Source organism: Rhinoderma darwinii, chromosome 10 (genome assembly GCF_050947455.1).
Source record: "Rhinoderma darwinii isolate aRhiDar2 chromosome 10, aRhiDar2.hap1, whole genome shotgun sequence".
Classification (NCBI taxonomy): domain Eukaryota; kingdom Metazoa; phylum Chordata; class Amphibia; order Anura; family Rhinodermatidae; genus Rhinoderma; species Rhinoderma darwinii.
The window spans coordinates 23,482,885-23,506,031 of record NC_134696.1 but is presented as its reverse complement, the minus strand read 5'-3'; the positions used below and the strand labels follow the sequence as shown (position 1 = coordinate 23,506,031).

The 23,147-nt window shown below is 43.9% G+C and overlaps 1 protein-coding gene across 1 annotated transcript in view; it reads right to left on the bottom strand.

Annotated features, from left to right (window-relative positions):
• Positions 1-23,147, bottom strand: part of LOC142662543 (putative oxidoreductase YteT) — a 102,731-nt gene that overhangs the window by 28,247 nt on the left and 51,337 nt on the right. Inside the window, exons 12-13 of the mRNA XM_075840754.1 lie at positions 16,829-16,963; positions 15,253-15,354 (exon numbers count right to left, since the gene is read on the bottom strand). Coding sequence (XP_075696869.1) covers positions 15,253-15,354; positions 16,829-16,963 — 237 coding nt within the window. The remainder of the gene's footprint in view (positions 1-15,252; positions 15,355-16,828; positions 16,964-23,147) is intronic.

Below are 23,147 nucleotides of genomic sequence, written 5' to 3'. Positions count from 1 at the left end.
TCAAATGTGTATAGAACAATACAACAAATACGGCTCGGGCTCCACGGTGACACCGAGCTGCATACAAGTCAATTTTACCGCATACGGTTTTACCGCAAAACGAGGCCATGATGTGATTGTAATGGGACAACAAAGCCCAGAATTTCGGACAGGTAACCTGAGACAATGGGTGGGCTGAGGTCTTGTGGCTGCAGATAATGGACGGCCCGGATATAATGTCCTGCATCACTGGAGCCACGGGTTTCCGATTTGTTTTTCATCTCCATGTGCGTAGACGTTGTATGTTCCTCTCTTGTGGACATGAGTTTGGTCAAGAACTCCCAATTTCGGACAGAAAACGAAAAAAAAAAGCAGATTTGATAAACTTGGTCCAATCCAAGGTCTAAATCTTGTCTTGTCAACGTTGCAAGGGCATAGAGGCGGCAGAGAGGGTGACATAGGGCGGCAGAGAGGGTGACATAGGGCGGCAGAGAGGGTGACATAGGGCGGCAGAGAGGGTGACATAGGGCGGCAGAGAGGGTGACATAGGGCGGCAGAGAGGGTGACATAGGGCGGCAGAGAGGGGCACAGTTTAATTTGGCCCCGGTAAACATCTTTATGTGCAGAGCTCCTCTTCTTCACATACATCATAATACTTTTAAACAATCCAGTCTGAAGGACACGTTACCATTCTCGCCTACAAGGGGTAAGAAGGACTGACAAGTGCGGAGACTCCCCCTACATACACCTCTGCTGGAAGCGGAGGAAACTCCAATCCACACCAAAAACAGGACAACCCCATATTTCCAGGTGCTGTGAACACAAGCTTCATGCCAGCAAAGAGCTGGTCTATAAACTGTTCCTTGAGCCTCCAGCAGAGGTCGCTGTTACACTGACACTACAAAAGTCACTCAGTATAATATAATGGCCACCCAACGTAATATAATGTCCACTCTATATAATATAATATAATGGCCACCCAACGTAATATAATGTCCACTCTATATAATATAATATAATGGCCACCCAACGTAATATAATGTCCACTCTATATAATATAATATAATGTCCACCCAACGTAATATAATGTCCACTCTATATTACGTTGGGTGGCCATTATATTATATCATATAATGTCCACTCTATATAATATAATATAATGTCCACCCAACGTAATATAATGACCACTCTATATAATATAATATAATGTCCACCCAATGTAATATAATGTCCACTCTATATAATATAATATAATGTCCACCCAACGTAATATAATGGCCACTCTATATAATATAATATAATGTCCACCCAATGTAATATAATGTCCACTCTATATAATATAATATAATGTCCACCCAACGTAATATAATGGCCACTCTATATAATATAATATAATGGCCACCCAACGTAATATAATGTCCACTCTATATAATATAATATAATGTCCACCCAATGTAATATAATGTCCACTCTATATAATATAATATAATGTCCACCCAACGTAATATAATGGCCACTCTATATAATATAATATAATGTCCACCCAATGTAATATAATGTCCACTCTATATAATATAATATAATGTCCACCCAACGTAATATAATGGCCACTCTATATAATATAATATAATGGCCACCCAACGTAATATAATGTCCACTCTATATAATATAATGTCCACCCAACGTAATATAATGGCCACTCTATATAATATAATATAATGGCCACCCAACGTAATATAATGTCCACTCTATATAATATAATATAATGTCCACCCAACGTAATATAATGTCCACTCTATATAATATAATGTTCAGCCAATTAATGAAATCCCCGCTGATTATTAGAAATCTAGATGACAAATTCTGAAAACAAAGTTCAGTAGGATTTCTTAGGCTGAATAGATCAGACATTACAATATCCGGATATTCCAGTGTTACAGTCAGACGCTGCTCTCAATGTTTCTTACTGGTCATCTATATTTGCACTCTATAAATAACTATGTGTATACTAGAAATGGGATAATATCTCCCCCCCCCCCCCTGTAAATTATAAGAATTTTAGTCACCAAGGAGTTCTATGATCATAGTAGGAGGCCGCAGGCGGAGTACAGTCTACTATCAAATTATAGAAGGGGTGTAAATTATTCCTTATATTAAACACCTCAGCTGCTGCAGAATCTTTTTTGAAGAGTAAGCGGTGACTCAGATCCTGTCCATTAATAACTGATTCATATTAAAACGCACTCAGCAGCTGAAGTGCGTATTATGATGTTCTGCAGCAGCTGAGGTGTGTATTATGATGTTCTGCAGCAGCTGATGTGTGTATTATGATGTTCTGCAGCAGTTGAGGTAGGTGTGTATTATCATGTTATGTGGCAGCTGAGGTGCATTATGATGTTCTCCAGCAGCTGAGACATGTATGATGATGTTATGCAGCAGCTTAGACATATATGATAATGTAATGCGGCAGCTGAGGTGTATTATGATGTTCTGCAGCAGCTGAGACATGTATGATGATGTTATCCAGCAGCTGAGGTGTATTATGATGTTCTGCAGCAGCTGAGACATGTATGATGATGTTATGCAGCAGCTGAGGTGCATGATGTTCTGCAGCAGTTGAGACATGTATGATGATGTTATGCAGCAGCTGAGGTGTATTATGATGTTCTCCAGCAGCTGAGACATGTATGATGAGGTTATGCAGCAGCTGAGGTGCATTATGATGTTCTGCAGCAGCTGAGGTGTGTATGATGATGTTATGCAGCAGCTGAGGTGCATTATGATGTTCTCCAGCAGCTCAGACATGTATGATGATGTTATGCAGCAGCTGAGGTGCATTATGATGTTCTGCAGCAGCTGAGGTGTGTATGATGATGTTATGCAGCAGCTGAGGTGCATTATGATGTTCTCCAGCAGCTCAGACATGTATGATGATGTTATGCAGCAGCTGAGGTGCATTATGATGTTCTGCAGCAGCTGAGGTGTGTATGATGATGTTATGCAGCAGCTGAGACATGTATGATGATGTTCTGCAGCAGCTGAGACATGTATGATGATGTTCTGCAGCAGCTGAGACATGTATGATGATGTTATGCAGCAGTTGAGGTGCATTATGATGTTCTGCAGCAGCTGAGGTGCATTATGATGTTCTGCAGCAGCTTAGACATGTATGATAATGTTATGCAGCAGCTGAGGTGTGTATTATCATGTTCTACAACAGCTGGTAAAAAATACTGTATAGAACACTGCAGCTGCTGAAGAACCTCTTTTTTTTATAGAGAAAGGTAGTACTAACTGTCAATCAATAGAAAATTTCCACTAACTTGTATTATATTGTATTATAGTATATTATAGTGTATTATAGTATTATATTGTATTATAGTATATTATAGGTTATTATAGTGTATTATATTGTATTATAGTGTATTATATTGTATTATACTGTATTATAGTATATTAGTGTATTATAGGTTATTATAGTGTATTATAGTATATTAGTGTATTATAGTATATTATAGTGTATTATAGTATATTATAGTGTATTATAGGTTATTATAGTGTATTATAGGTTATTAAAGTGTATTATAGTATATTAGTGTATTATAGTATATTAGTGTATTATAGGTTATTATAGTGTATTATAGTATATTATAGGTTATTATAGTGTATTATAGTATATTAGTGTATTATAGTGTATTATAGTATTATATTGTATTATAGTGTATTATATTGTATTATACTGTATTATAGTATATTAGTGTATTATAGTATATTATAGTGTATTATAGGTTATTATAGTGTATTATAGTATATTAGTGTATTATAGTATATTATAGTGTATTATAGGTTATTATAGTATATTAGTGTATTATAGTATATTAGTGTATTATAGTGTATTACAGTGTATTATAGTATATTAGTATATTATAGTGTATTATATTGTAACTTGATCAGTGATCTAACAAGGTTTCGCTCATCAATAATGATTTACAGTTGGAGGCGACTGACAGGAAGTGATGTCATCAGAATGAACCGTTTATACAGATGTTATTTACAGGTGGTTACAAATAGAATAGTTTATGATATTATTATTAAGTAATAATTTCAGATATAATGAAGGTGTTTTTGCCATTTTGCTATTTGTATTATTATGAGAACTCGGCACGTATATAAATCATCACGTACATTCATGTCACATATATGGGAATTTATATTTTTTGCTACAGTATGAACTTTAGCTGCGTCCCAGGTCACACATGGTTTTACATACTGTAAGGGGAAGTGAAATCCTCAGACAGAAGTTCCCCGCAGCTAAATGTGTAACTTGTTTATGAGTCTCTGCTAAAGACAATGGAGAAAGCACATTTCTAGGCCGACCGTCTATTACTATAGGCCCCTTTGTATTGTTACGAATCACTAGTTTCTAAGCAATCGTAGACAATATCGTCCAGTATAAGGCTGTGTTCACACGGGGCGGATACGCTGCGTAATAGCACGAGCGTATCTGCCCTGTGCGCCGCAGGGAATTCCGGGCGAAAAAGCGCACCAAACTGTGCACTCCTAGCAGGCCGGCCTCCTGGGATGACATGGTCACATGGTATTAAGCGTCATTCCGGGAGGCCGGCCCTCTGACGTCATCCAGGCCGGCCGATGAGGTTTCATCCCATGTAACCGCCGCTACAGCCTGTGATAGGCTGCAGCGGTCACATGGAATGAAAAGTCTTCTCAGGAGGCTGCGCTGGAGGGAGGAACAGACTCCTCCTGGGTAAGTATGAGGTTTATTAGTTGCGTTCTTTGCGACTGAATTGCTGCAAACCCACCGCAAAGAAACGCAACAACTGCTATTTGTTGCGGGTATTACCTCGCCATTGAATACAATGGGGAAATCCCGCAACAAATAAGCAGCGTTTACGTAAATACAATTGACATGCTGCGGAATATAACTCTGCACCGCATGTCAATTTCTGAGCAGTTTTTCCGCTCCGTATTTACGCAGCGTGTGAATGAGATTTGTTTCATCTCATCCACTTTGCTGCTACTGTATTTGCTGCGAAGTTTGTTGCGGAAAAACCGCAGTATTTACGCAACGTGTGACCTGACCCATACTGTACAAAAAGATCGGCGATAAACGATCGAATGGTCACAGAACCGGAAAAATTATGGTTATCGGTGGCACGATTGGTAAACATTGCTCGTAGCGCCATTTATATAAGGCTTGACTGCCTAGCACACGGCACCTGCAAGAGAAAAATGATGCTCCTCTTACTACTGGTCAGGAACGAGGATTGTTATCATGGAAATGTCCATCGCATACGCAAAAACAACAGATGGCGAAAAAAAAGAGAGATTCTTGTCCGTAAGAGCTTACAATCTAAAAAAAATATTTTATATTCAAATAACTTATACATTCCACAATCATCTGACTACTAGTGACTGACCAAAATATTATACAATATATCAACATAATTCTAGAAATACGATGAATATTACCTGCTGGACCAAAGTAGCACAAACGTGGCAACTGCAATATGAGCAAGGAGCGGCTTATCCGTAACGATCTTTTGGCAGATCCAACTAACTTGGATCAACGTCATGCAGTGCCTGCCCCTTTAACTTACCTGTTGATACTCCTACGTCACACTGGCCTGTGGGGTCTGTATACAGATGCTGGTTGGTGCAATCGGGTCACCACTAGAGGGAGCTTATTGCATACTGTGTATGCATTGAATTCATTAAATATAACAGTATGGAGTAAGCTCCTCAGCTCCCCCTAGTGGTGGCTGCAGACAGACAGAATTTCATGATCTAACCCTATGTCTAAGAAGGATTTGGATCTTTGTCTTTAGAAAACAGAGCTCCAACCATTATAAAGATACGTTAAGAAATGACAGCACAGAATTTTAGACCTAAAAGCAACAGGTTATTAAAAAGGTAAAGGATTCACTGTAAGGCCTTGTTTACATGTTGCGGAATAGCTGCAGAATTTATGTCCGGAATTGCGGATGGAAATTCTGCAGTGTATTACAGTATTAGCAAAGTGGATGAGATTTGCACAAATTATATCCACATGCTGTAGAAATTTTTTGTGCGGTTTTTTATTTTCATCTGCAGCATGTCAATTTCTGCTGCAAAAACCATTTGCGCATTTATAGCGGAATTTCCTCATTGAAATGTAATGCATGTGATTAAATGAAAATCCACACTAAATCCACACAATCTGCTGCTGATCTTCTGCTGAATATTTCCTGTGGAATATATCCGCAACAAATCCTTTACGTGTGAACTTACCCTAAGGGCTTGTCCACGCGTAACAGAAGCAGCAATTCCGTTGAAAGTAGCAGACATTCCGCTGTGGAAAAAAACTTGTTTTTTTACTGCAGAAAATGGTGCGTATTTTGCTGCGGTTTTCTCACTTCTGGGAGGTGGTGATATTTCCTCTGAAAAACGCAGCAATTCAGTCCACTTTCAGTAGCAGGAATTGACATCCTGCAGTTCGAAAAATACGGACCGCAGGTCAATTTCTGGTCGGAATTTTTGCGCAGTGTGTGGAGGAAATCTGTTAAATCTCACCTACTTTGCTGCTACTGTATTCTGCTGCGTATTTTCCGTCCTCAATTCATTATGGCTGCTACAGCGGTAGTGATGCCACTATATATAATATAATATAATGGCCACCCAACGTAATATAATGTCCACTCTATATAATATAATATAATGGCCACCCAACGTAATATAATGTCCACTCTATATAATATAATATAATGGCCACCCAACGTAATGTAATGTCCACTCTATATAATATAATATAATGGCCACCCAAAGTAATATAATGGCCACTCTATATAATATAATATAATATAATGTCCACCCAACGTAATATAATGGCCACTCTATATAATATAATATAATGGCCACCCAACGTAATATAATGTCCCCTCTATATAATATAATATAATGGCCACCCAAAGTAATATAATGTCCACTCTATATAATATAATGGCCACCCAATGTAATATAATGTCCACTCTATATAATATAATATAATGGCCACCCAAAGTAATATAATGTCCACTCTATATAATATAATATAATGTCCACCCAACGTAATGTAATGTCCACTCTATATAATATAATATAATGGCCACCCAAAGTAATATAATGTCCACTCTATATAATATAATATAATGTCCACCCAACGTAATATAATGGCCACTCTATATAATATAATATAATAGCCACCCAACGTAATATAATGTCCCCTCTATATAATATAATATAATATAATGGCCACCCAAAGTAATATAATGTCCACTCTATATAATATAATATAATGTCCACCCAACGTAATATAATGTCCACTCTATATAATATAATATAATGGCCACCCAACGTAATATAATGTCCCCTCTATATAATATAATATAATGGCCACCCAAAGTAATATAATGTCCACTCTATATAATATAATATAATGTCCACCCAACATAATATAATGTCCACTCTATATAATATAATATAATGTCCACCCAACGTAATATAATGGCCACTCTATATAATATAATATAATGGCCACCCAACGTAATATAATGTCCACTCTATATAATATAATATAATGGCCACACAACGTAATATAATGTCCACTCTATATAATATAATATAATGGCCACACAACGTAATATAATGTCCACTCTATATAATATAATATAATGGCCACACAACGTAATATAATGTCCACTCTATATAATATAATATAATGGCCACCCAACGTAATATAATGGCCACTCTATATAATATAATATAATGTCCACCCAACGTAATATAATGTCAACTCTATATAATATAATATAATGGCCACCCAACGTAATATAATGTCCACTCTATATAATATAATATAATGTCCACCCAACATAATATAATGTCCACTCTATATAATATAATATAATATAATGGCCACCCAACGTAATATAATGTCCACTCTATATAATATAATATAATATAATGGCCACACAACGTAATATAATGTCCACTCTATATAATATAATATAATGGCCACACAACGTAATATAATGTCCACTCTATATAATATAATGTTCAGCCAATTAATGAAATCCCCGCTGATTATTAGAAATCTAAATGACAAATGCTGAAAACAAAGTTCAGTAGGATTTCTTAGGCTGAATAGATCAGACATTACAATATCCTGATATTCCAGTGTTACAGTCAGACGCTGCTCTCAATGTTTCTTACTGGTCATCTATATTTGCACTCTATAAATAACTATGTGTATACTAGAAATGGGATAATATCTCCCCCCCCCCCCTGTAAATTATAAGAATTTTAGTCACCAAGGAGTTCTATGATCATAGTAGGAGGCCGCAGGCGGAGTACAGTCTACTATCAAATTATAGAAGGGGTGTAAATTATTCCTTATATTAAACACCTCAGCTGCTGCAGAATCTTTTTTGAAGAGTAAGCGGTGACTCAGATCCTGTCCATTAATAACTGATTCATATTAAAACGCACTCAGCAGCTGAAGTGCGTATTATGATGTTCTGCAGCAGCTGAGGTGTGTATGATGATGTTCTGCAGCAGTTGAGGTAGGTGTGCATTATCCTGTTATGCAGCAGCTGAGGTGCATTATGATGTTCTCCAGCAGCTGAGACATGTATGATGATGTTATGCAGCAGCTTAGACATATATGATAATGTAATGCGGCAGCTGAGGTGTATTATGATGTTATGCAGCAGCTGAGGTGCATGATGTTCTGCAGCAGCTGAGACATGTATGATGATGTTATGCAGCAGCTGAGGTGTATTATGATGTTCTGCAGCAGCTGAGGTGTATTATGATGTTCTGCAGCAGCTGAGACATGTATGATGATGTTATGCAGCAGCTGAGGTGCATGATGTTCTGCAGCAGCTGAGATATGTATGATGATGTTATGCAGCAGCTGAGGTGTATATCCGCAACAAATCCTTTACGTGTGAACTTACCCTAAGGGCTTGTCCACGCGTAACAGAAGCAGCAATTCCGTTGAAAGTAGCAGACATTCCGCTGTGGAAAAAAACTTGTTTTTTTACTGCAGAAAATGGTGCGTATTTTGCTGCGGTTTTCTCACTTCTGGGAGGTGGTGATATTTCCTCTGAAAAACGCAGCAATTCAGTCCACTTTCAGTAGCAGGAATTGACATCCTGCAGTTCGAAAAATACGGACCGCAGGTCAATTTCTGGTCGGAATTTTTGCGCAGTGTGTGGAGGAGATCTGTTAAATCTCACCTACTTTGCTGCTACTGTATTCTGCTGCGTATTTTCCGTCCTCAATTCATTATGGCTGCTACAGCGGTAGTGATGCCACTACGGGGCCCGCGCAGCCCGGGCCCTCTCATGCCCTGTGGCATTGCTAGAATCGGAGGGGGCCCCGATGCTAGTGACAGCCACATTCACTTGTATCTGCATCCTCAGGTGCTGGGAAGACTCCCTGTGCAAGCCGGCGTGATGACATCACTGCATCACGCTGGTCTGCGCATGCGCCCCGCCCGTAGGATGTGCATCGCTCCGTCTGTCGCGGGAATGGGGCAAGGTAAGTACAAATTTTTTGGGGGGGTTTGTAGCACTATCTACAAGGGGGGAGTTGTGTGGCACTATCTACAAGGGGGGAGCTGTGTGGCACTATCTACAAGGAGGAGAGCTGTGTGGCACCATCTACAAGAGGTGGCTGTGGGTGGCACAATCTACAAGAGGGGACTGTGTGTGACGCTATCTACAAGAGAGGGCTGTGTGTGGCACAATCTACAAGAGAGGGCTGTGTGTTTCACTATATACAAGAGGGGGCTGTGTGTGGCACAATCTACAAGAGAGGGCTGTGTGTGGCACAATCTACAAGAGGGGGCTGTGTGTGGCACAATCTACAAGAGAGGGCTGTGTGTGGCACAATCTACAAGAGGGGGCTGTGTGTGGCACAATCTACAAGAGGGGGCTGTGTGTGGCACAATCTACAAGAGGGGGCTGTGTGTGGCACAATCTACAAGAGGGGGCTGTGTGTGGCACAATCTACAAGAGGGGGCTGTGTGTGGCACAATCTACAAGAGGGGGCTGTGTGTGGCACAATCTACAAGAGGGGGCTGTGTGTGGCACAATCTACAAGAGGGGGCTGTGTGTGGCACAATCTACAAGAGGGGGCTGTGTGTGGCACAATCTACAAGAGGGGGCTGTGTGTGGCACAATCTACAAGAGGGGGCTGTGTGTGGCACAATCTACAAGAGGGGGCTGTGTGTTTAACTATATACAAGAGGGGGCTGTGTGTTTCACTATATACAAGAGGGGGCTGTGTGTGACACTATATACACGAGGGGTCTGTGTGACTATATACATGAGGGGTCTGTGTGTGGAGCTATCTACAGGGGTCTGTGTGTGGAGCGATCTACTAAGGGGTCTGTGTGTCGAGCGATCTACTAAGGGGGGCTGTGTGTGGAGCGATCTACTAAGGGGGGCTGCGTGTCACTAAATACAGGGGGGGATTTATGACAATATCTACAGGGGGGCTGTATGTCAGTAACTACTGGGGGCGCTATCTACAAGTGTGGTGTGACACTGTCTACAGGGGGGCTGTATGGCGCAATCTATAAGGGGAGCTGTGTGTGGCACCTGGGGGGGCCCAGTCCAAAGTTTGCTATGGGACCCAGTCTTTCCTAGTTACGCCCCTAGTTCTCACCCATTGTATCTAGTCTACATTGTGTTTTTATTTTATGTGTTGCATGCTGCATTGTCTTTCTGTACTTATTAAAAGAAATGTATGTAAAGCATAATGAGGCGATATAAATAATAATAATGCGTCATACGATCCATTCTCAAAATTGCTCCTGTGAGTCGGAGAAGGGTTCACGCAACTATATTGTCACTGGTTATACCCCCCTCAGGGGAGAATATAATGAGAAATTCATTCATCTCGCAGTATTCTGCTTTTCCCTGAATCTCACCATATTATAACTGTTCTCTATGACACCTTAAAATTTACCATGTGCCTGATACTATAGTAATAAACTAAAAATAAATCCACATCAAGGAGGACAGACACAGTTCTAGAAATGTACAGAAGATTTATCGATATTGGTGTCAGGGCGGGTGGATCGGTCGTGCAGAATGAGCTGGATCTTATAACTTCATCTTGTAAATTATAAGACTATAATATGGACAGGACGGGCAGAGCCGGCTCTGGGACTGAAGTGTTTCACATCAAGCCAATCTCGTGAAGCAATCTGACAACGGGAACACTGGCAGGGCCACATCACCGAGCCGTCCAGCTGCGAGGAGACAATGGTGCTTTTGTTAAACAAATGGGCCAGGCTGGCACCATGATGAGATAAGGAGAGGTCAGGCATGTCATGACTGGAACCTTTTTAGAAAATATAAACAAGATTAAATGCGGCAGGAAAGCTGCAAGGCCGTCTGGGATAAAATATGCCCCCGGAGATAAAAGGGTCACATTTAGCCCTTGTGCTGCCAGTGCCGGACTTATAATGATCTATATAGGGTTTGACGCAGAACATAGGCGAGCGCCTCCTGCAACTTCACATCAATCTCTGGATGGACCAACCTAAAGGTCACAATTGTACCTACCATAATTTGATCTTTAATTGATCATATTTTTGGAATTGCTCCATTGCTCAGTGAATCTGCCAGCAGAATACAGGCTGCAATTTTCTGTGCCTGCTGATGGGCTGACTGGCATTTGCCCTCACATGGTTCCCCTGTTTTATTGTCCAATTGCAAATCCCTAATGTGTTATGGTAAACCGGTCTACTCTAAACATATTTTAAAGGGTTTCCCCACTATAGATTTTTATGGCAAATTGAGTGCATAGGCTATAAAATGATCAGGGGAGGTTCTATCACTGGGACCTTCAATGATCTTGACAATTAGGGTGCCCGATTCTCATAGCTGGGAGAAAGTGGCTATGCATGCACAGTCCCTCACTTGGCAGTATGTTTCATTGACTTTAATAGAGGATGGTCGTGTATGATCGGCACTACACCGCCAGGAATATGGATGGGGCACCTCATTGCTCTAGGTGAGTGGGGCTCTCAATGGTCATATCCACTATGCGTTACGTTTTGTGGCGTTCTGGTGGCGTTTTAAGTGTCAGTGGCATTTTTATCAAAATGCAGCATGTTCTGGGTATTGCATTTTTTCTGGAAAACTTCCAATAGGCTTATTCAAAAGGACTTAAAATACGCACATCACAAACGTTACAAAACAACAAAATACTCCAAAAACACTTGTGAAATACGCTATGAAACACGCTTCATGGTGGAAAGAAAAAGCCGCACCATGTTCACTGCGGCTGTCAAATTTCCTGTTAATGGCCACGCATTGTTGCAGGTAAAACAGCCCTTTACCTGCCATTAAAAAACACAACCTTTATGGCCACACACGACCTGTGCCACACACGACCTGTGCCCATATGGGTGAACAAACCATTTTGAAGACTTTTTTGGAGTGTTGCCTCTTTTCCAATTTTCCTGTATGGCCACATGAGTTTGCAGGTTAACAGCGGTTATTCCTGCAACAACGTGAGACCATTAACAGGTTATTTGAAAGCCGCGCTGAAAAAACGAAATGGTAAAAATGGGCATAGTAAAATAAACCTACAAAGAATATTGCAGCTCCTCAACCCTGATCCTGTGATGGAGCTTATTTTAAGACATCGGGTTAAGGTTAGGGAAATGTTTTGAGTGGAATTATCTTTTAAATGATACAGTAGATGAAGCGTTAAAGTGGTTGTCCACTAACGGACAACTGATGACCTATCCACCAGATGGATAATCAGTACATGATCTGAGAGGGTCCGACACCCAGACCCCGCACCCACCATTAAGCTGCTCCGGCTGCCTCCGGGCACCGGACGTACACGTCAGAAGCAGTTGGCTGCGGCCACGAAATAACGGGCGAGCTGCAGTACCGTTCAAGTGAATAGGAGCAGAGCTGCAGTTCTGCAGTTCTGCAGCACGGCCACTATGCAATGTACAGAGCCAACTGCTTCCGGCTCCGTACATCGCATAATGGGCAATAACATCCGGTGGCCGCAGGCAACAAGAGCATCTGATCAATGCGAGGTCCGGGTGTCGGACCCGCACCGATGATATACTTATGACCTATCCGGTCGATAGGTTATCAGTTGTACGGTAGGGGACAACCCCTTTAAAGATCAGAAAGATAAAATCGGCATATTACTGATGCTAGTTATAAGGGCAGGGATCTGACAATATTACCGTCCTTTGAATATTTTTTAAGTCAAAAATGGTATTTGTTAAAAACGAAGAAAAAAAATAAATCCTTCTTTAGCTACTGCAGTCCGAGTTCTAGACGTGTAATTACATGGCAACTCCTCCACAAACCTTATAGATATTAAGATGGTAAGAAGACTGCAATAGGAATCTTTCCACAGGTCGTGACCTTTAAAAAAAAATCGACAGACCTGCCAACAATGCCTGGAGGAGGAAGCAGGGGATGTGTTCAGCCAACAACAACCGTCAAATCAGACTTTATTAGGCCTTGTTCACACAGGCAGATTTCCGTCAAAGGAAGAGAGGCTCGAAAGATTAAACAGAACGCAATGGTTCCATTAGAATTACCATCGATTTCAATGGTAATTCTTTTGTTTCAGTTGCATTCCGTTTGTCTCCGTTCGCTAGGTTTACATTTTTTGTCACGGAAACAAAACTTCTGCAGACTGTACCTTTGTGTCCGTGACAAAAAAACGGAAACCTAGCGAACGGAGACAAACGGAATGCAACTGAAACAAAAAGAATTCCAATGGACTATGTCATTATTATTTGAGACTTTAACCCTTTACTTCTACCTGCGAGTAGAACTGTTCATATATACTTTCTGATGTCTCAACGGTTTAATAAAGACACATTGAAACAGAAATCAATGGTAATTCTAATGGAACCGTTGCTTTCCTTTTAATCTTTCGATCCTCTCTTCCTCTGACGGAAGAGAGGTAAAACGTATACTAACGCTAGTGTGAACTTAAACTAAGCCAAAACCAGAATTCGATTCAGGAGAACAGACCGCAAAATCTGCAATGTGTGAACAAGGTCTTAGGCGTTCGCACACAGATTTTGGTCAAGTGTGCATGTAAGGCCCTGTTCACACTGAGTTTTTTTGACGAGTTTTTGGGCGCGGAAACCGCTACGGAAAACTCGTCGAAAAACGCCTGAAAATGCCTCCCATTGATTTCAATGGGAGTTGGACGAGTTTTTTTACCGCGAGTAAAAAAAACGCGTCGCGGTAAAAAGAAGCGACATGACCCATCTTGAGGCAGTTTCCACCTCCAAAACCCCATTTCAATCAGTCAGAAAGGGTAAAAAAAAAAACACCTTGACGAGTGTTTTGACGAGTTTTTGTCAAACCACTGTGCAAAAAACGTCAGGAGCAGTTTTTGGAGGGGGAATTTTCCTCCTGCAAAAAACTCAGTGTGAACACAGCCTAAGGGTCCTCTTACATGGCTGTGTAAACGAGCGCCGATCAACGGATCAGCTCCTTGAACGGCGTTCGTTTGCTCCTTTCTCAAGGAGCTATGTATGGGGACGAGCGATCGTAGTAACCCCATACATTTCTATCATGTCGGCAGCACTTCTTGTTTACACAGGGAGAGGTGCTGCCGACAACGATAATATTTCTGGCAGCTGATCTTTGCACGTTTACACTCGGCAATGATCGGAATCGGGCGTTCTGAACGTTGCCCGATAATTGGCCCATGTAAAAGGGCCTGAATTCAAAAGGCAAGACAGAGGTGCCGCTGCTGCTTATCTCCAGGATTGAAAAAGGTAAAAATCCAACCTGTATAAAGCTCTTTTTACACGGGCAGGACATTTCCTGCCCGTGACGAGCGCCGAATGACGGTATAACAAGCCCACTTGTGCTTCTTTAAATAACTTCCACTTGCCGTAATCATTGTGAGTATGCAAACTGTATGGGTACAAACGATCGTTCAGACAGTCGCTCGTCCCCAAAAGTTTGCATTATTGTCTGCAGCACAAAGTAGGATATTTAGGATCGCATAAAAGATGCGATCAACGAGAAGCGCGCTGGTTTGTCAGCCGATCGCGGAGCACGTTTACACTGCGTAATGATCGGGACCGAACGTTCGGATGAACGTTCATTCAGCCGTGCATCAGCCCTTGTAAAAGGCCCCTAAGGCTATATACACACACACAGCGTTTGGTTAATAATAATAATAACATAAAAATGACAAGATTGATTGTCCTACCTTCGTGCCATAGATCGTGGTCTTCCTTGAACCAAGGTCCTTCGTGAAAGCCATCATGGTAAACGCAGCTGTCTGGCCACCTTCATACTCCATGTTCACCACCTAGAACATTACCATTATTATTGCTAGAAAGAAGCAGAGTAAATACGGAGCAGAATTTATACGTTTTTATATTTATATCAGTCACTTTTAACAGTCAGGACTATCTTTAAAGGAAAGTGGGGGGGGGGGCTGGGACCAGTGAGCGTTCATTTCTCTTGTAGTATTGTTGAAATCAATAGGCCATCCCAGGTCCTCCAGAATGCAGCGTCTCTCCGCTCGGTCTACTAGAGAGGGATCCCCAGGGAGACGACCCCTCTCTATTACATCAATATGCTTTCATAGCGTCTATGGAAATGGTTTATATAAAGCACGCAACCCATAGACTGATCTTTGTCTGACATCTATGAACCTCAACTTCCCCAATTATAGAAATCTACAGCGCCGCTTATCTCCGGGAAACCAAAGTATCTGACAGGTAGAAGTCCAGCAATCCAACTTTTTGGAACCTTGCTTCCCCTAATGGTAGATATTGGGGTCTGTATGACTGGCTGCATAGACATTAGACAGTAGATCCTGTTGAAATCTCAAGGATCTACGACCTAGAAGTTATGGTGTATGAGGTTTAGGATAAGGAGCGCGCTGGCTACTATACCCTTTGCTTCTTTGACCCCCCACCCCCTCCCCAGCAATAAATCACAGTCATCTTTCTTTTGCAAAAACGTGGCCAACTTTTTTAATCAAAAACACGTACAGTGAAAAGAGCGACCAATCGCAACACTCTTACCGCCAGACCTACCGAGTCCGCTATCGGTCGGTCCCCCGGGGCAACAGTCAGCCATCCCGGCTGACCTTTGTAGCTAACCGGACTGTGACCTTACTTGAGAACCTGCCGTTCGGCTCGTGTTCCCCCACTAGCGTGGTCGACCTGCTGTACGGCTCGTGGCTTGCTCGCTGTGGCCAACCAAACCAATCCTACAAGGAGGGAGAGTGGGAAACCTCTGTTTTCTTCGTGGTAAGGGTATGTGCACACACACATCGTACATAACTATGATGCTAGGAGCCCGGCCCCCTGCAGTGTGTTCGGTCCGGGTCTTCCGGCCGAATTACGTCCGTCAATTACGGACGTAATTAGTGTGTGTGCACATACCCTAAGTCTAACCAGCCCCTCACCTGGCTGCCTTGATGTACTCTTCTCCCCTTGCACCCTTTACCTGGCTACCTAGTCACTTTGTGGGCTTCTCCTGCCGAGATGCCCCTTCACACTACAGATGGGCTTCTCCCCTCAACCCACCTCAGACTTGCCGTTGCAGCTGACCATGCGGCCGTTGCAACTTTATACCACCTATACCCCCCCTAAAGGGAAACGCATAATGTCCCTTATGCCTCCAAGCTGGTCGCTCTTGTGACCTGAACAGACAGAAACAAAACTCTATGGGTGCCCTATTGTGGCTCCGTACAACATAGCGCTGACATACAGCTGTGTGCATGAGGCCTAACTCTTGTCATCTGCATTTCACATTGCCCCTTTATTTACCTGGTTGCTGACGACGTCATTGTCACACTCATAGACACATCTTCCGTAAGGACCGGTCTTCAAAGCATCAGTCAGCGATTCAATATCATGGACCCCATTGTTACACACAACAGACACAGGCCAGCCAAAGTTTCCCTGAGAAACACAAGATGGTAAGAAATTTATAAGAAAGTAAATATAAGATCTTAAAGCCGTTAACCCGTAGGTGAAATTGGTCCATCAATCTAGTCTGCACATTGTACATACAATTTCTGTTTACTGCAAGTGCAAAACGATGCAAATAACATGCAGACCTATGTAAAATACAAAACAAACATAACTGGGTATATTGCTGTACATATTAGAACAACAAATGAGTAATAATTTCATAACACCCCTCGACTCCTTTTTACTATTGCCTATGTGTCAGTCTTCACTGCAGCTCTGGCATTCTGTTCTTTAATCAGGAGGATTAGAATGAACACGGCTATTGGTCTTTCCAGATAGTGTATCTGGTCTCTGCCTTATAATACACTACGGTATAGCAAACAAAGTTAGAAAATGAATGGTAAAACATATAATATGTGATTAAAACCAGTAAACAATGCTTCATTAGTGGGTGCAATCTATGGGGCCTCCTGAAAGGAAGGCAATATATTTACAGAGGATTTCCATTTAGAATAAAGAATCATCAGTAAACATAGGAAAAAATAACTCTCTCACTTCATTGTAGGAGCTCTCCTGTTGGGGGTATGTCGGATGACATGCTTGCTGACAGTTTTCAATGAAAAGGTGCAGAATTGCGAATGCAGCTCTTGAGTGTAATACAGGCTGTAACTCAGGAACAGTACAGGATAAGTAATGTAATGTATGTACACAGTGACTCCACCAGCAGAATAGTGAGTGCAGCTCTGGAGTATAACACAGGATGTAACTCAGGATCAGTACAGGATAAGTAATGTAATGTATGTACACAGTGACTCCACCAGCAGAATAGTGAGTGCAGCTCTGGAATATAATACAGGATGTAGCTCAGGATCAGTACAGGATAAGTAATGTAATGTATGCACACAGTGACTCCACCAGCAGAATAGTGAGTGCAGCTCTGGAGTACAATACAGGATGTAACTCAGGATCAGTACAAGATATGTAATGTAATGTATGCACACAGTGACTCCACCAGCAGAATAGTGAATGCAGCTCTGGAGTACAATACAGGATGTAACTCAGGATCAGTACAGGATAAGTAATGTAATGTATGTACACAGTGACTCCACCAGCAGAATAGTGAGTGCAGCTCTGGAGTATAATACAGGCTGTAACTCAGGAACAGTACAGGATAAGTAATGTAATGTATGTACACAGTGACTCCACCAGCAGAATAGTGAGTGCAGCTCTGGAGTATAATACAGGATGTAACTCAGGATCAGTACAGGATAAGTAATGTAATGTATGTACACAGTGACTCCACCAGCAGAATAGTGAGTGCAGCTCTGGAGTATAACACAGGATATAACTCAGGATCAGTACAGGATAAGTAATGTAATGTATGTACACAGTGACTCCACCAGCAGAATAGTGAGTGCAGCTCTGGAATATAATACAGGATGTAGCTCAGGATCAGTACAGGATAAGTAATGTAATGTATGCACACAGTGACTCCACCAGCAGAATAGTGAGTGCAGCTCTGGAGTACAATACAGGATGTAACTCAGGATCAGTACAAGATATGTAATGTAATGTATGCACACAGTGACTCCACCAGCAGAATAGTGAATGCAGCTCTGGAGTATAATACAGGATATAACACAGGATCAGTACAGGATAAGTAATGTAATGTATGTACACAGTGACTCCACCAGCAGAATAGTGAGTGCAGCTCTGGAGTATAATACAGGATGTAACTCAGGATCAGTACAGGATAAGTAATGTAATGTATGTACACAGTGACTCCACCAGCAGAATAGTGAGTGCAGCTCTGGAGTATAATACAGGATGTAACTCAGGATCATTACAGGATAAGTGATGTAATGTATGTACACAGTGACTCCACCAGCAGAATAGTGAATGCAGCTCTGGAGTATAATACAGGATATAACTCAGGATCAGTACAGGATAAGTAATGTAATGTATGTACACAGTGACTCCACCAGCAGAATAGTGAGTGCAGCTCTGGAGTACAATACAGGATGTAACTCAGGATCATTACAGGATAAGTAATGTAATGTATGTACACAGTGACTCCACCAGCAGAATAGTGAGTGCAGCTCTGGAGTACAATACAGGATGTAACTCAGGATCAGTACAGGATAAGTAATGTAATGTATGTACACAGTGACTCCACCAGCAGAATAGTCAGTGCAGCTCTGGAGTGGGTGGAGTAGGACGTGTGGAGAGAGCTGCTGAGACTTCCGTGCAGGCCTTGGATCCAGGGACTTTCCTTATCCTATCTGCCCAGGCCTCATACCATCTGCCTGGGCTTGGAAAGTACCCTGAGGGGGGTTCCATCCTAGGATGGAGCCTCAGACCTCTACCTCCCGGAGCATGCCAGCGGGGGGTAGAGGGTCATCCCAGCTGGCTGGGAATATGCAAACGGTCGCGGGGGTGAGGAGATCATCTCGGGGCAAGGCTATCCTGGCTCCCCCCGTGGCTGGAACCCTGGATAAGGGTATGGAGACGCGGTCCGGCATGGTGATAGAGGTTTTGTCGTCTGGAGAAGGACCAGCACTGTCCGGACATTTGGATGACGGTCGTGTGGAGGAATGGGGACAGCTGAGGACCGGAGAGACGGTGGAGAACTTCAGCTCCCGTCTGGCTATGCGGTTGGAGGAGTATCGGGACCTCAGGAAGTCGCTGCAACGGCTCCGTGCGGACTTGGCGGTCGCCAGAGGAAGGGCTGCAAAAGCCACAGGAGGTAAGAGGTCCCGATACCGTTTAAATGTGAAATCCTTGTTGGAGGAAATAAAAGAAGTGGAAGAGAGACGTGAGGAGATTTTAGCAGGCGGAGGGGTGTTTGGAGAAAAGTTAAAAAACGAAGAGAGGTTTGCCGAGATGGCAGCACCTATAAAAATAGAAAGTATGGAGGAAGACAGCAGAGCCCCAGACACAGCAAAGGAAAATGTGGTGGAGGCAATGGAGCATGAAAATGTAAAGTCCAGAGAAGGCACAGATTCTGAGGCACCCAGGAGCAGTGAGGAGGAGGAGGGTGGACTCACAGCTGGGAATAATCAGGAGTGTTGTGAAACTGACAGTGAGCGGCCTCCAGGATTACTCACTCAGATCCGTAATGTGGAGTCGCCGGTATCCTTCCAGGGATTTTGTTTTGGTGCGGAGTTACCCGCAGAGGAGGAAAAGGAAAAGAAGAAAAAATTTAAGAAGAAAAAAAAGGAAAAGGAAAAAAAATCTGCTAAAGGTTCATTTAAACTTGTGTATACAGCAAGATCCTTCCTGTGCTCTGAGCCAGATGAAAGTCAGGATCAGGGCGCAGGTCCCGCAAAACCCCGAGCTCAAGCCTCTGCAGTGGGGCTGGAGCGGGAATGCGGGGAGAGTGTTACGGGTCCGGCATTAGAACACGTGGTGGTCAAAATGGCGCCGGACGCCAACCCCTGCAAAGGGGGCGGTACTGGTGGCCTGGTGACGCCAGGGGGTGTGTCCCCGTGTCCGGTGAATGGCGAGCCCGGGAAACTGGTCTTTGATGCGAGTCAGGGGTCGGGAGAACGGGTAAACCAGAAACCGGATGTGGTGTCTGAAAGCCGGAAGTCTGTCGGTGTCGCAGTAAAGCCGTCATACGTTCCGGACAAGGGCGGTCACAGAGGGGGCTCCGGCTCTGTTGGCCACTCCTCTGTGGGAGGGGGGAGTGGTCCGGCGCCGGAGGCGGCTCCAGTGACGTCAGTGGCTCCTTCGTCCGCATCGCTGAAAAGTGGTGTAGGCGAGAAGGGGGCTGCTGGCGTCGGGGGCGACGGTGGCCCCTTTCCCAAAAATGTTCCGCGCATAGAACAGATGGAGGTTAATGAGGCGGAGGGCACAGCGGGGACATCGCTTATAACATCTGGTGGCGTCCCTGCAAAGGTGCCTGATGATGCGGAGACTGAAGCAGTGTCTACCCACACAAAATGTACAGAAAAAATACATAACATAGAACCAGGCCTGGCCAGAAGGATGACTGCAGGGGGACCTGGTGGGTTAAATGAAAAAGTTGCAGCTGTGGATGTGGAAACTGCTGGGGGTATGCAGGTGTCTGTAAATAAAGTTGCTGGAGTGTCTGCTGGTAATGGGGTGTTGAGTGCTGTGTCTGTGGGTGGTGGGGATGGGGTATCAACCAGGGGCAATGGGCCTGGCGCTCCTCTTGCTGTGACATCCGGCAGGTCTTATGCTGGTGTGGCAGCGGGGGGACCGCGGGCCCACCCATCTTCATCCTCAAGGTCCGGGGACGGTAACTTGCAACAACGTCTCTTGGACGCTTTAAGAGAGGGAAAGCAAACCCTAACCATAGGGGGAGTGCAGAAGGACCTGTCTTTCTGGATAGACAGATATGGTCTAAATGCCTTCCGAGAGCAACGAGGAGATCAGTGGTCGCTCCCAACAGCCGGGCAGGCTGTAGCCAGGAGGAATGTGGTCCGTCTCCGGTGGCGTGGCAATGATGCGTGCCCTCCCAGAAAGAGGGTGGTGGAGCTGCTGCTGGGGATGGGCTTCAAGGCGAGTGACATCTTTGCCTTGATACATCCTCATGGCTCGGTCGAGTTTGACATCAGCTTTGTTCACCTAGGGGGCCTTGAGGTCTTCTGGGGGAACTACGAGCTGATGAAGGACGAGCCTGGCTGGCGAGACTTTGCTGCACAAGCAATCTCTCGCCAAAGTGGTCCCAAGAGAGTGACCGTTCTTACCCGTAACGAGTCACTCTCTTGTATTGATATCATGACCTGGTTGGGAAGGTACGGAGAGGTAGTAGAGATGCCACGGAAGAACATGGATGAGTTTGGCATCTGGTCAGGGGCCTGGACGTTCATGGTTAAACTAAAGCGTCTGGGACAGACGGTGTCCCACATACCATCGTCTGCTTTCCTGGGAAGAGATCGGATCCTTGTCTTCTACCAGGGGCAGCCGAAGTTGTGTCACCGGTGTGGCGACCCCTCACATTTGAGTGAAGGCTGCAAGGTGCAGAAGTGTGCTCATTGTGGGGGGATTGGTCATCTAGCCTCATCGTGTGACCGTATTCGCTGCAACCTGTGTGGTGACTTAGGTCACCCGTTCAGTCGGTGTCCTCGCTCTGTTGTCAATGCCTGTTCCAAACCTGCGGAGGATGAAAGGAGGGAGGCCTCCGTGGGTGAGAGTGCGGGCAGGGACGATGGGGCACAGGGGCAAGGGAAGAATGCAAAGAAGGGTCCCCCTTCTCGCCAGAGAAGGGCGGAGAAGCGAAGGAAGGAGAGGATTTGGAGGGCGCTCCAGGAAACTGGGACGACCTCTGATTCGGATCTGGATGCCCCCCCTGAAGCTGATGCCCCTGGGGAGGCCGAATTGAACGGGGAGATGAGGAGGATCCAAAGGGAGCAGAGGGCTGAGGACTCTCAGTCCTCCCACTATGAAAGTGTGGGAGAGGAAGAGAGGACTCAGCCTACAGCAAAAGGGACACCGGGCAAAACCCAAGGGCCAAATACATCTGGCCCCGCCCTGGCCCAGGAAGGTAAATCCTGTACCCCCCTGGTGCGCTCTACTGATTGATACCATGCTCTCGTGGACATTCCAGCCTCTCATACTAAGAGGGAGGGCATGGTAGGGCACCCTAGAGTCGTTGAGCCTCCCCTGCTGCAGGGGCCGTTGCCCCCAGAGGGGGAGGTTGACCCGGAACTTGGGGATGAAGATGGGAATAGGGTGGTGAGTATGGACTCCTCAGTTTGCAAGAAGCGAGGCAAAGAAGGGGGGTCCTCATCAGATAGAGGGGGGGGTGGGAAGAAGAAAGCCGTCTAACTCAAACATCCATGATGGCGGCACCCACTCCGTTGACGCTGGCATCAATTAACGTTGCCAGCATTAAGTCAGATAGGGCGAGATTTGCAGCCTTTGATTTTCTTGGCCAAGTTGAAGCCGACATTTTGTTTTTGCAGGAGACCAGGCTGTCACTTTTGGCAGACGTCGTTAAATCTAGGAGGGAGTGGCGACGCGGGCCCTCCTACTGGTCTCTTGCGGCTGAGCCCTATAGCGGAGTGGCGGTCCTTTTCACCGCACCGGTAACATGCCGACGGATGATTGAGTTAGAAATGGGGAGGTGCTTGATCTTAGATGTCCTCATGAGGGGACAGGAATTAAGACTAATCAATATATACGGACCCCAGAGCAAATGGGA